Source organism: Stegodyphus dumicola, chromosome 2, assembly GCF_044657685.1.
Source record: "Stegodyphus dumicola isolate Sdum_Otavi_A_Nest chromosome 2, ASM4465768v1".
Lineage (NCBI taxonomy): Eukaryota > Metazoa > Arthropoda > Arachnida > Araneae > Eresidae > Stegodyphus > Stegodyphus dumicola.
In genome coordinates, this window is record NC_140769.1 from 53,481,173 (window position 1) to 53,494,842 (window position 13,670).

Consider the following 13,670-nt stretch of genomic DNA (forward strand, 5'->3'; position numbering starts at 1 on the left):
AATACCCAAATACTAGAAAATTGACTTCACCCTATTCAGGCCCTTATCAGATTATGAATAAATTATCTGAAGTTAATTATGAAATCGACAGGGAAAATTTTCACACGAAGAAACCAACTGAGATTGTACATGCGTCAAAATTAAGGTTCTATTATCCACCTGAAAACTTTAAATTACATCATGAATAAATCAAAATTTATAATTCAATAAACAATCCATAACCCTTCTTTTAGTTTTCATTCTGTTGTCCCTCTTAATAGTTGATTTATCTCTCAGTGCCTGCAAAGTTTGTCTGGCCTTTTCTTTTACTGGGCTCCTTCAAACTTGAGTTTCAGGTTCAATGCACTTTCCGTGTGGGAAACACTCAATTGAGGCTATACTACAAGTAGAGTACTATACCCTCGCATTTCCTTGAGCTCATGTTTTCCTATGTTTGTGTTATAAATTGTAGCAACAGTTGAAAAAGTTAAATTTCAGTTGTTGAAATTTCTGAATTTCATTTTATGTTTCTGCAGCATCGTGTACAAAAAACTGGTATGGATGTTGGAAGTTAAATTTTGTTTTGTTATCATTAATAAGAGAAAAATAGAGTGACAAAATATGTTAAAAACCTAGCAAAATGTGTATTTTCAACAAGAGTATATAAGAGCTCTAGTATCGTGACATAAAAACTCAAATGTTTTCAGTGCCAATGCTGATCCATATTGCTAGTGCTAATTAAATGATCCGGAGATCTCCAAAGACCAGTAAAAGACTGAAGATGAGCCTGAATGATAACTCTAATGATTGTACGGACTCATACACAAACTGTGAATGGCATGCCCTAAGATATAAACTTACAAATTCAGTTATATTACTATTTCCTATTGCCGCGTAGCTAACCAGCAATATGTTATTAGTGCTTTATTTGTTCTGCACTTAGTTACTATATTATAATTTCATTAATCATTTATTATATTTTATATACTGTATTAATTATATTCAAATATTTTATGTCATATTTTATGTAAACATTTTGTGTCCCTTGAGGTAAATCCAATCAGTTTTCCTACTCACTTAATTTCCTAATAACTAAATTTTCTGCTCTCACTATCTGGACTGTCTTGGGTCGACGGCCGCGACTGCAAGCCTTTTCAGATGGGGGGGGGGATAATCTGTAATGATATTTTTAAATCAATTGATTAAATTAAACTCTATTAATATCGCTTAATAATGTGATGGTGATTCTCTACCTAAATTGCATCCCTGTTCCTAAATTTTGGCGAAATCCTTTCTTTAGTATAAAATATATTAACCTGTTGGCGCCCGCCAAATCGCCAAACTCATAAATCTGTCATATTACATAAAGTACTTAAGAACACTCCTGATGAGAAGATAGCGTCACCTCGTGATTTCAATTAATATCGCTGATTGGAGGAGCTTCGTGACGTACACATATGTATAAATTGGGCTTCTGCTCGAGGTACGAGGAGAACGCTTGTGAGATGGATGCTAAAATAAACCTACCACTTTATATTCCAAAATTTGTCTCATTCCTGTTGCCCCGGCTGCACAAAACAAATAATGTATGAGAAATTACATTTCATATATATATATATTGTTGTGTGCGTACGGGTTCGTTATGAAATGAATGCACAAGTCCGATGAAAAATGAACAAAAATTTATTATTATCACAACAGAAATGCTTAAATTTTCTCAAATTATCATGCAGTATCACAATATCTCACAGTAGTTATCTTTTAACTACTTAAATGTACAATAGAACGTAATTCAAAACAGCTAAAGAACTCTAATCCGCGAATTCGCTATAATCAACAACGGCAGTTTTCTAAACAACAACAAACTAAGCAACTACTACAAACTGAGATGTTTTCCTCCTTTTATAAGATTTTAAAATCACGCGCTAGAATTTTCCAGTACTTTCTCGAAATCAAAAAAGAGATATTTATTTATTTAACGCACGCGCTCTTGTATTTTTAATTTTTCCGGCTTAGCTTTCTTTTAATATTCGTCACGCACTGCACTGCGCGAGAAATAAAACCATTTAATTTATAATTGAACTAACATTAGCTTTTTAAATACCAAATTCGTAACACTGCCCCCTTCCCAAGGACTGCACGTCCCGGGCAGTACAATCCCTGGACAGGAAGCTAAACTTACAACTGTGGCATAAATGCAACTGAGGCATAAACATTACATTACAATATCAAACAATATAAACAATAAATGCAATAACTAACTTAAACAAATCAAATGCTATCAAATACTAAATACAAAACAAATACTAAATACAAATCAAATACTAAATGCAAATCAAATACTAAATACAAATCAAATACTAAATACACATTTATAAACAAAAAGGACCATGGTCTGATACTATTTACAATTATTTACATTACGTACTATGGCCATAGTAATGAGCTAACCTGTCGTAATGAACGACTTTAGGTTTAGAGTTCGAAGACTTACGAATCCGAACCACGACGTCATTCAGCCTTTTTAGGACTGTATACGGGCCATCCCAAGGTGACTGTAATTTCGGACAAAGTCCTTTCCGTCGAGTCGGATTCCACAACCACACCTTGTCTCCTTCGTGGAACTGATGTTCAGTAGCTCTTGTGTCGTAGCGGGTCTTCATCTTCTCCGTCGCCAAGTTGACTCGCTCTCGTGCAAAGTCACTTCAAACCGGGCCTGGAGATCTTGAATATATTCCTCAGACGATGAAGGAGCATCCGGAGGGCGGCCAAACAATAGATCACAAGGCAGACGAAGGTCACGACCGAAGAGCATCTGTGATGGAGAATAGCCAGTAGTCTCGTGGACAGCACTGCGGTAAGCCAGTAAAAAGAGTGGTAATTTCTTGTCCCAGTCCTGTTGGTTTCTGGAAACCACTAATGAGAGGTTATTAAGGATGGTTCGATTGAACCTCTCTACCATGCCGTCCGACTGGGGATGCAATGGCGTCGTTTGAGTTTTGTCAATGCCGAGTAGTTTGCATAGTTCTTTGATTACTGCCGAGGCAAAATTCTTTCCCTGATCGGAATGTAACTGAAGAGGCACTCCGAACCTGGAAATCCAGTGCTGTATCATTACCTCAGTTACTGTGACAGCCTCTTGATCAGGAGTAGGATAAGCTTCAGGCCACTTGGTGAAGTAATCAATGACAACGAGTATGTATTTGTTGCCATCAGCAGTTCGTGGCAGAGGTCCCAGGATGTCAAAGGCGATACGTTCAAAAGGTGCCCCTACGTTGTAACGTTGCAGCTTGCCTCGGCTGCGTCTCCTCGGTCCTTTCCGACCTGCACAGGCATCGCAAGATCGGCACCACTTTTGCACGTCATCCTTTGCATTATTCCAGTAAAAGCGCTCACGAACTCTCTGCAAGGTCTTCATTATTCCAAAGTGACCTCCAGTAGGGGTGCTATGTAACTCTTTAAGGACATCAGGAATGCGGGATCTTGGAAGTATAAGTTGCCATCGGAACGTCTTCCCATCATCCGATTCGAATTTCCGGTATAAGACGCCGTTTCGAATGTGAAGTGAATCCCAGAGTGCCCAATATTGTTTGGTTGTAGGACTACAGATAGAAATGTCCTGCCAGGTAGGTTTTCTGTTTGATGACTCCATTAAATCAATTATGGGTTTAATGTTGCGGTCTTCCAGCTGGTCTTTCCTGACTTCATCATCACTCCACGGTTCTCGATCAGCCGATGTTGATGTTGTAATTTGTCTTGCGACCGGAGTCAGCAGCTCGTATTTCGCTTCCACCCTGGAACAATATCGGCAGCTTTCTTGGCAAGGTCTTCTAGACAGGGCATCGGCGTTTCCGTGTGATGATCCCTTACGATGACGGATAGTGATGTCATATTCTTGGAGTCTCTGTATCCAACTGGCTATTTGACCCTCAGGATTCTTGAAATTTAAAAGCCAGGTCAATGATGCATGATCGGTGCGGAGCAGGAATTTTCTGCCGTATAGATAGTGATGGAACTGTTCTACAGCTTTGACTATGGCGAGCAACTCTTTCCTGGTGACACAATAATTCCTCTCCGGTTTAGACGGGCACTTGCTCCAGTATGCCACTACACGTTCTTGGCCGTCTATTTCTTGGGACAAAACAGCACCAACACTTTCATTACTCGCGTCGGTGTCGAGAATAAATGGTCGGTCAAGCTGAGGATACGTCAGGATTGGAGCAGATGTTAAAGCCTCCTTTAAGTTGTTAAATGCATCGTCGCATTCTTTTGTCCACAAGAACTTTTGGTTGCTCTCTGTCAGCTTGTGAAGGGGTCTTGCGATGGAAGAAAAGTCCTTCACGAATCTCCTATAGTAGGTGCAAAGCCCTAGGAAGCTTCTCAGCTGATGGACATTTTCGGGACGTTTCCAGGATTTAACGGCTGATACCTTTTCAGAATCCGTGCGCACACCTTCTGCAGAGATGACATGTCCCAGGTAAGTCACTTCCTTTCGGAACAATTTGCATTTAGCGGGACTCAGCTTCAGATTGGCTTCTTTCAGTTTCTGAAGCACCTTCCTAAGATTTTCTAAATGTTCTTCAAAACTCTTTCCGACGATGATGATGTCGTCCAGGTATATGAGGCAGGCTTCGTAGGAAAGGCCTTTCAAAACAGTTTCCATAAGATGTTCGAATGTTGCCGGCGCATTACACAGTCCAAACGGCATCACCTTGAATTGCCAAAGCCCTTGTCCCGTAGTAAATGCCGTCTTTTCTCGGTCTTCAGGCTGTATTTCTACCTGCCAATACCCACTCTTTAAATCAAGTGTTGAGAACCACTTGCTGCCAGAAAGAGTGTCTAGAATGTCGTCAATTCTAGGAAGAGGGTAACTGTCTTTCTTCGTAACCTCATTCAACCGGCGATAGTCGACGCAAAATCTTGTTGAGCCGTCTTTCTTTCTGACTAGGACGATGGGAGATGCCCATGGACTTACTGAAGGCTCAATGACATCGCTTTCTTTCATATCTTTTAACAGTGTTCGCACCTCTTCCTGTTTAGCAAACGGTAGACGTCTTGGATGTTGCTTGATCGGGGGATGATCGCCGGTATCTATTCTATGTTGTGTCAAACTAGTTCGACCCACGTCAGAAGACGAGCGGGAGAAAACAACTTGAAGATCTTTAATGACGCGATCGGCAGCATTCCTCTCTTTATCGTTTAATTGCGCATTCTGCAATAACTCCGATGTAATTCTCTCTGAGGACACGGATTCTTGGATGTTACTCTTTCTTTCAACGGTGGTTACTGGAGTACATGCTGCAACCACTTCACCTTTCCTAATAATTCTCCCCTTCTCAGTTACATTAACGACTCTCACCGGAAAAACCGTTCTGGATAGGTCGACGAGTGTTGAGGCTACTAGTACTCCTTTTGGGCTATTACAGTTATTGGGATATTCTATGATGCCGTAGCGGAAATTTCTGTTTTCGGCTATGGATCCAGGAAGCAAAATTTCTGTTCTTGCCGGTATTGTGATATTGTCTTGTGCTATGATTTTATGGACAGATTTAACTTCATCATTGACTCCAAATAACGCTATGTCCTCAGATGTAGAATGCAATTCGTTATTTTAAAGTCCAAGGAAAAATTGTATTTCCTTAGAAAGTCCAATCCGAGTATGCAAGAATCAGTGATCTCTGCTACATATGCCGTGTGATGGTAAGCGGCACTTCCAAACGTGATGTTAACATTTACTTTTCCATCGATGTTGATCTTCTCACCGGACACAGTCTGTAGGGTAACGCAGGGCGGCGTCCAGATAAGTTTGCTTTCCAGTTGTTGAGCCAAATCTTTTCGGATGATGGTAACGTTGGCTCCTGTATCTATCGTCATATTGCAGGGAACTCCATTAATATGTCCTATTATGAAAAGTCCATTACTGCCGCCTCTCACTGCAGAAATCTGAAGCGCTTTAAACTGGGGCCTTTCATGATCTGGCAACCTCCGCCCCGCGAGATGGCCACTAATTAGTTTCCCTGCAGTTTGTTAGGAGCGGTCTTAGCATCCGTGCCCTGGGGTGTTCTGCAGTTTCGTCGGATGTGTCCTTCAGCACCGCAGTTCCAGCACTTTACAGTCGGTTTCTTGTCACCAATATTCTGTCTCAAGGCATTCAGTTGTCTAGTTAAATCGTCTAGACGAGCAGTGACTTGATCCCCTGGCTCCTGGACTTGAGCAGCTCTGACTGGATGGCGGTCTCGACGGGTGGCTTGCTGGGCTGCCTCAAATTTCATGGCATACACTAAAGCGCTTTTCAGATCTTTAACATCCGCCATTCGCAGTGCTTTCTGTATTTCAGGGTCCCGGATGCCATCGATGAAATATTGCAGGGACAGGATTTCCCTTGTTTCTGTCGGGCACTCCGAAAAGGCGTGATGTGACAGCCTTTCAACATCCGTTGCGAGCTCCTGAAGCGTTTCGGTGAGCTTCTGTTGACGAGATTTTAATTGGAGCCTGCTGTAGTCTTTTAAACATTTCTCGCCGAAGCACAGCTCCAAAGCGCCGGATAGAGCTTCGAAATCGAGCCTTTGATTTTCGGGAAGCGTCTGCAGGATATCTGCTGCGTCTGCTCTCAGAGAAGCGGCGAGATGACAGGCCTTAGCTTGGGAATCCCATCCATTCGCATCCGCAACGATAGAAAATTGTGTCCTATACACCTGCCAGGAGGTCTTCTCATCATATGTAGATAGTTTCAGAACGGAACGAGCAGGCATCGATAAAAATTTGAAACCTTCAGAATTGTTTCCTACCGTCGCTATGCACTTCTTTAGGCTGTCAACTTCTTTGGCGACGGCAGCAGAAACCCTATCATCAATTTGTTGTTCGACGGCAGAAACTCTCTCTTCTATATGTTCTTTTACAGAAGAAATTCTTTCTTCTACTTGTTCTTTTACCGAAGAAACTCTTTCTTCTATTTGTCCAACTTTAGTTTCAACCGCGTCTATTCTGCCTTCCATAGCCTCAAATTTATTTTATATTACGCAGGTAATTTCTCTTTTCATTTCGTCCTGACCTGCTTTCATCTCATTTTTAAAAGATTTCATCTCTTCCTTAACGGATTCCTGGCCCAATTTCATTTCTCCTTTAACGGATTCCTGGCCCAATTTCATTTCTCCTTTAACGGATTCCTGGCCCAACTTCATTTGTTCCTGTGCAGCTTTCATTTCTTCCTTGAGGGATTCCTGGCCCAATTTCATTTCTTCTTTAAATGAGGCAAAGGCTGATATTAAATGCCTTAATTGCTCTTCCATCGCTCTTGTTATTGGCATTCAAATCCCACTTCTGACACCAAAAATTGTTGTGTGCGTACGGGTTCGTTATGAAATGAATGCACAAGTCCGATGAAAAATGAACAAAAATTTATTATTATCACAACAGAAATGCTTAAATTTTCTCAAATTATCATGCAGTATCACAATATCTCACAGTAGTTATCTTTTAACTACTTAAATGTACAATAGAACGTAATTCAAAACAGCTAAAGAACTCTAATCCGCGAATTCGCTATAATCAACAACGGCAGTTTTCTAAACAACAACAAACTAAGCAACTACTACAAACTGAGATGTTTTCCTCCTTTTATAAGATTTTAAAATCACGCGCTAGAATTTTCCAGTACTTTCTCGAAATCAAAAAAGAGATATTTATTTATTTAACGCACGCGCTCTTGTATTTTTAATTTTTCCGGCTTAGCTTTCTTTTAATATTCGTCACGCGCTGCACTGCGCGAGAAATAAAACCATTTAATTTATAATTGAACTAACATTAGCTTTTTAAATACCAAATTCATAACAATATATATATATACACACATACATATGGTAAGATATTCTGCAAGATATAGATATACTGCCCTCCAAAAGTTATGGAACAGCATGTTTTTCAAAGCTCACAATTACAAAAATGTCAATAACGTTTAAATTCACAGTTCATATGCATGACAGTAACGAAGCTTAAGACAATATATGCAAAAACAATAGCTACCACTTTTATTTTATAGAAATGAACACTTATATAGGAGTTGGAGAAAAAATTCAAAACTTGCAATGTTTGTTTACGAGTGTTGATCTTCAGTTGTTATTAGTTTTGTAGACAATATCCAGGAAAAGTTTTTGCTTGATTCATTGAGGTGGTGGGCAATCAAACGGACAGAAATAGGGATGTCACAAGCTAATGCTGCTAGACGTCTCAATGTCTCTTGTAGTGTGGTCCACCTACTATGGAATCAGTTTGAATACAAGCATTTAAAAGACATATTCCAGGCAGACCTAGCGTTACAACACCTGTGAGAGACCATTATTTAGCTCTTTCAGCCTGAAGCAGGAGTAACATTACTGTGCCTCAGCTCATGGCAGATCATTTATTGGCAACAGAAACATAAATCTCAGCTACTACAGTGTGCAGATGCCTGTACAATACAGCTCTATAAGCAAGAAGATCAGTTGTTTGTACTTATTCAGTTGATCAGTTTTTCACCCGAAAACACAGAGGTGCCTGTTTATGTTGTGCAAGAGAACATGTCTCCTGGACTAGTCAACAATGGGCGTCTGTTCTCTTCACAGACAAGTCTAGGTTCAGATTGGAGAGTGATTCAGGTCGTCAGCTGATGTGGTATTAACAAACCAGATACAACCAATTCCCCATTATGTAAAGACACAGTTACAGAGGTGGCAGAATAATGGTTTGGACTGGGATCTCTCTCGGTGGTCACGCTGACCTGCATGTGTTCCATGGAGAAACTTTTGACAGGTGTGAGATATCAAAATGAGATCCTTGATCAATATGTCCTCCTATATGCCACTGCTAATGGTCCTGGGTTTCTTCTGATGGAAGACAATGCGCAACCGCACCAAGCTCAGGTTACTTAAGAATATCTTGAGAGTTGTGGTATGGAGCGGATGGAATGGCTAGCTCAATCCCCAGACCTGAATCCGATAGAGCACCTTTGGGACTACCTTGGGAGATAGGCTGCAGCTTTAAGTAAAATTTCTACAAAGTACAGGCCTCCTCTGAGGTTGTTAGATGAGCTTGAATAAGGATTATTCCGTGTCTGGTTGTTGTTTTCCATTTCATTGACCAACACAACTTAATTGACAGCATAAACATAACTGCTGCCAATGTATTGCAGCTAAGGGTGGACACATTTCTTATTAGAACCTATTTTTGTAATGCTACCATTCCATTTTTACTCGAAAAAACTGCGATATATTGTTTCTCCAAGACCAGATTTTTATGTGAAGAACGCAATTTTTTGTTGTAATTCATGTTTCTCTTGAACTTAAGAAACATTCCACGTCACATTCATTAAAGAACTATTTAGTGAACATGTCCTGTAAATTTTTTGTTTCTATGTTGCTTCATTCTCAAAACAAAAAGCATTCTATTCCTTAACTTCTGGAGGGCAGAGTGTATATATATATGTCATATTTTGGCAGTCAGGCAGCATATTAATGAAGAAGCTTGGCATCTAATGATGACAAAGAAGAAGTTGACTGTTTTGATTCCACATCTTTATTCATTTCAAATGGCAGAATACTTTAGATTCTTCAAAATTACATATGCAATAGTAATTTAAACTAAATAGGATTAACTTTAAATTTACTGTGTCATGCTATTCAAACAAAGGAAGACTGATGGGAACAGCGGCAGCAAAGGTCTTATAGCAGCAGAAGGAGAAAGCAGTCTGACTAAAAATGGTGTGAACTCTGCATTTATAGTAGCGGTTACATAACATGCCAGAATTTTCTTGAAAGTACTGGTTTAGGGGAAGATCCTGAAATTGCAGAAAGTTAATTAGAGGTTGCCTGTTCATGTACAGCAAAGCCATCGTATTTTTTATATTTTACATCTTCCCTGTCTCAAAACAAGAGGTCGGGAGAGCAAATAATTCGTACATTACTGAAGTAAGAAAAAATTTAGAGTATGAGGAAAGACATGAAGAAAAACACCCAGGACATAGCTTACATGCTTTAACCATGCCCTATCATAACTTATGATCTTTCTCATATAATTAGAAACAGTTTTACAATGGAACCTATAATTTATAAATAAACATATAATTTATAACTAAACATCTAATTTAGAACTATAAGACAATAATATATGTAAGAATAATACTAAATATTAAATTAGAATCATAAAAGTCCTCAATTTTCTTCAAAATGTCCAAACTCTGGCAACCCTGCACGAAACCATTCTTCCAGAAACCATCCTCCTAACAATCCTTCAGTCAAGCAATGCCAATATTTTCGTATGCATTCTTTTTGTATTCCAAGTTCTAACTGCTTTCACAAATAAACTGCAATATTCTTTGTCTTTGTATTTGTTTTAAAATATGAGCTTCTGGAATTAGCCAGCAATGGGAGAAACTGCAGTAAAATTTCTGCAAAGTACAGGATTTTTCTGAAAATTTTCTAAAGGAAATTCATTTCTTCGACAGCTGCTGTTGCCCAGTCACTGCAAATCTCTGATTTTTTTTTTTTTTCCTTTAAGTGAAAACAAATTGCTGTACTTCGAGAGAAGAATAGCACAAAAAGGTTACAGAAAATTTGAAAAAGAATATAAGTGCTTTGTTTTTTTAATGTGTCACATAATCCTTATTTGACAACTCAAATTTGTTTTTAAATTGCTTAAGTACGTTTTTCTTTTCGTATATTGATAAAGCTTACCAGCTTACGATAAATATTAATAGTTTGATAACCTTTTTTTTTTTTTTTTTTTTTTTTTTAGCAATGAAATCTGTCAATCTGCACCCAACAAGTAACTTTTACCTTTCCTTGTGTAAAAAATTGCCAAACTGCAAATGTGGTCACATTAATACCTAATTACCACCTTGCATTCAAATCTAAATCTTCTGAGATGCAAGGCCTAAAATCTGAAAGAAAAATTATCCCTACCAACTTTGTAAGAATAAAAAGCCTGAAGACTTTGGTGGAGAAAAAATTCAGAAAAGAAAAGTGTAAAGAAAAATTTTCAAGAGTTATACTGGTACACATTTAAATATTCTGAAACAATTACATTGATAAAAACGTTTATCATAAAAATATATAAAAGACAAATGAAATTAATTTTAAAATAATGACAGTAGCTTTTTAGTTTTTTCTATGAAGTGTTTTGGAAACTGTGCATTATAGCATTCTATTATCTTGTTTATTTTTCAGAAACAAAATATGTCATTGAAAATATAAATCCTGTACTAGTTCAAGAATACAAATACTTCTGCACTCCTTTCACAGCTAAAAATTTATGCGAAATGTAAGAATATTTATTAAATTAGCCATAGTAAAAATGGAAACAATAAAAAAGAGCAAACAACATCTAGTAGTACCTCTTGGTGGAAGTCACGAAAATGGAAAGCAATGTCCCTTTAAGAATAAAATTTTAATACACTATTATTATTTTTATATTTATCAATGTTGTTATGCTTGCAAAAAAATTGTCCAAAAATTTGAAAATCTACAAATAAAAAATTTTGGGGACTTCCTTTAGTGCCCTTAAGACTGAATCATTACCGAGATATATTGCCGAAATCTCACCACATGTTTTTATACATTGCTACAAGTTACATCTTGGTCGATTCGCGATTAAATTTTGGAGGCTTGTTATAATAAGGAAGTACCAAATTTTGTATACAAACTGATCTTGAAATCACCAGAATGTTGATAAGTTGCCAAGTTTAGTGGCACATAAGTGAACTCATATCTCCAAAAGGAAAAGTTGTTTTTGATGTTATATTTTAAGATCTCTTCATTTGCAAAAAAGGAAATTATTTCATATCTTTTTGTGTCAATCGAGGCAATTTTTTTTTTTTTACATTTAATTCACACTAATAAATTAAAACATATGGAAAAAGATACAAATGAAATAATTTATGTGAGGTATGGTTGTATCCACCAGGGTCAAATATTCTGGTAATGCTAATGCAAAATTATCTAGAAATGTCAAATGAGTAAAATTAAGGGACTTTTGCCAATTTTGGCTAAAATTAAGAGCTTAAAGACCAAAAATTGTTTCAAAAAAGACTTAAGGACTTTTAAGTACTGTATGTACAGACAGATGTCACGGAAAAATTCCCTTCTGAATCCATTTTCGAAATAAAGAATCCTTTATTCTGTTCATAAGTACAGGTATCACGCAAAACAAATCTTCCAAAATGAATTCAAGAACAGTCAAAATGGATACTTTCGCTGAAATATGACATCTGAAATTTTTCACAATTACAATATTTCCTTCACTTCGTAGAAGGAAGTAAAAATGCTATAATATTTTTGCTGCATATATTAAATAATACACATGTGAAATTTCAAATAGATGAAAAGAATTAACCTTGGAGAATTAACTTATTGAACATTACATACCTAGAATAAAAAAATCTCTTAACAACTAAAATGGCATATCCCAGTGGTCGGCAAAGTGCGGCTCCAGAGCCACATGTGGCTCTTTGGCTCCTTAAGTGCGGCTCTGCCACGAAAGGTGCAATAATTTCATTAAAAAAAATTAGTAAAATTAGAAAAAAATTACATCTTATTTTGATAAATTAAAATCCTTCTATAAATCGAGAACATGTATAATTTTTTGTTTCAATAAAAAGATAGATAGGCAATTAAATTTTTATATTGTTGTAAAAATACGTAATGAACATTGAGTTTAATTTTATTAGTTTTCGTAAACATAAACATAAACCATGTACAAACTACCGGCATGTGCGAGCATGCTTTTTATAAAGTAGTGAAGGTACAAATTGGCATCACAGAGCAGCAGTTGCAGTGTGAACAGTTTTGTCTTATCTACCGTGTCTGCCATTGTTGAAATTGACATTGGTAGCTTTGAAATACAATTGCTGGATTTAAAAAACAAGGAGATATGGCGCTCTAAATTCGAACGTCTCTGTGTTGAATTGGAAATATCAGAGAAGAAAAAAGTTTACTTGTGTTGATAAGTGGTCTGCTTTGAATGACCTGGAGAAGGAAGATGTGATCATTTTCAACGCTTGGAATAATATTCCTGACTCTTACGATCAGCTGAAAAAGCTCGCGTTTGCTGTTCTTTCCCTTTTCGTTTCTGCATATATATGCGAACAATCTTTTTCAAGCATGAATATTATCAAGAGTAAACTGAGAAGTTGTCTTATTGATGAGAACTTGGAATCATGCCTAAAATTAAAAACAAAAACATACAAACCTGACTTACTTAAACTTTCCAAGGAGATGCAAGCACATTGTTCGCATTAATAAATATTTATTAAGTACTAAATTTAGTTTTATTTAGTGTAATAAAAGTTTACTAAACAAGCAGATTTGGCTCTCATTTTTTTTAAATTGTTGTAATGTTCATATTTGGCTCTTTGGCTAATAAGTTTGCCGACCACTGGCATATCCCACCCTCTCAGTAGCAAACACATATCATTTTAAGTGTTTATCAGCAACACAAATTCAAAAACTTTATTTAAAAAAAAAAAAAAATAAGCAAGTGCATGTTATTCTTTACCTGTTTACGCATCATGTAACTGTCTTCTCCAGATGCTTTCATTTTTTCCAGTTTTGCCGTTTCTTTTGCAGCTTCTTTTTCATACATAAGTTTTTCCTTAGCTAGCCTAGAATAATTTAACAGAATTAGATTATAAGGATACTTATATAAATACATGAAAAAATATA

General features: G+C 37.1%; 1 protein-coding gene across 1 annotated transcript in view; it reads right to left on the minus strand.

Moving 5' to 3' along the window:
• LOC118200381 (tubulin-specific chaperone A-like) overlaps positions 1-13,670 on the minus strand; it is a 54,177-nt gene that overhangs the window by 15,062 nt on the left and 25,445 nt on the right. The window contains exon 2 of the mRNA XM_085810657.1: positions 13,504-13,609. Coding sequence (XP_085666783.1) covers positions 13,504-13,609 — 106 coding nt within the window. The remainder of the gene's footprint in view (positions 1-13,503; positions 13,610-13,670) is intronic.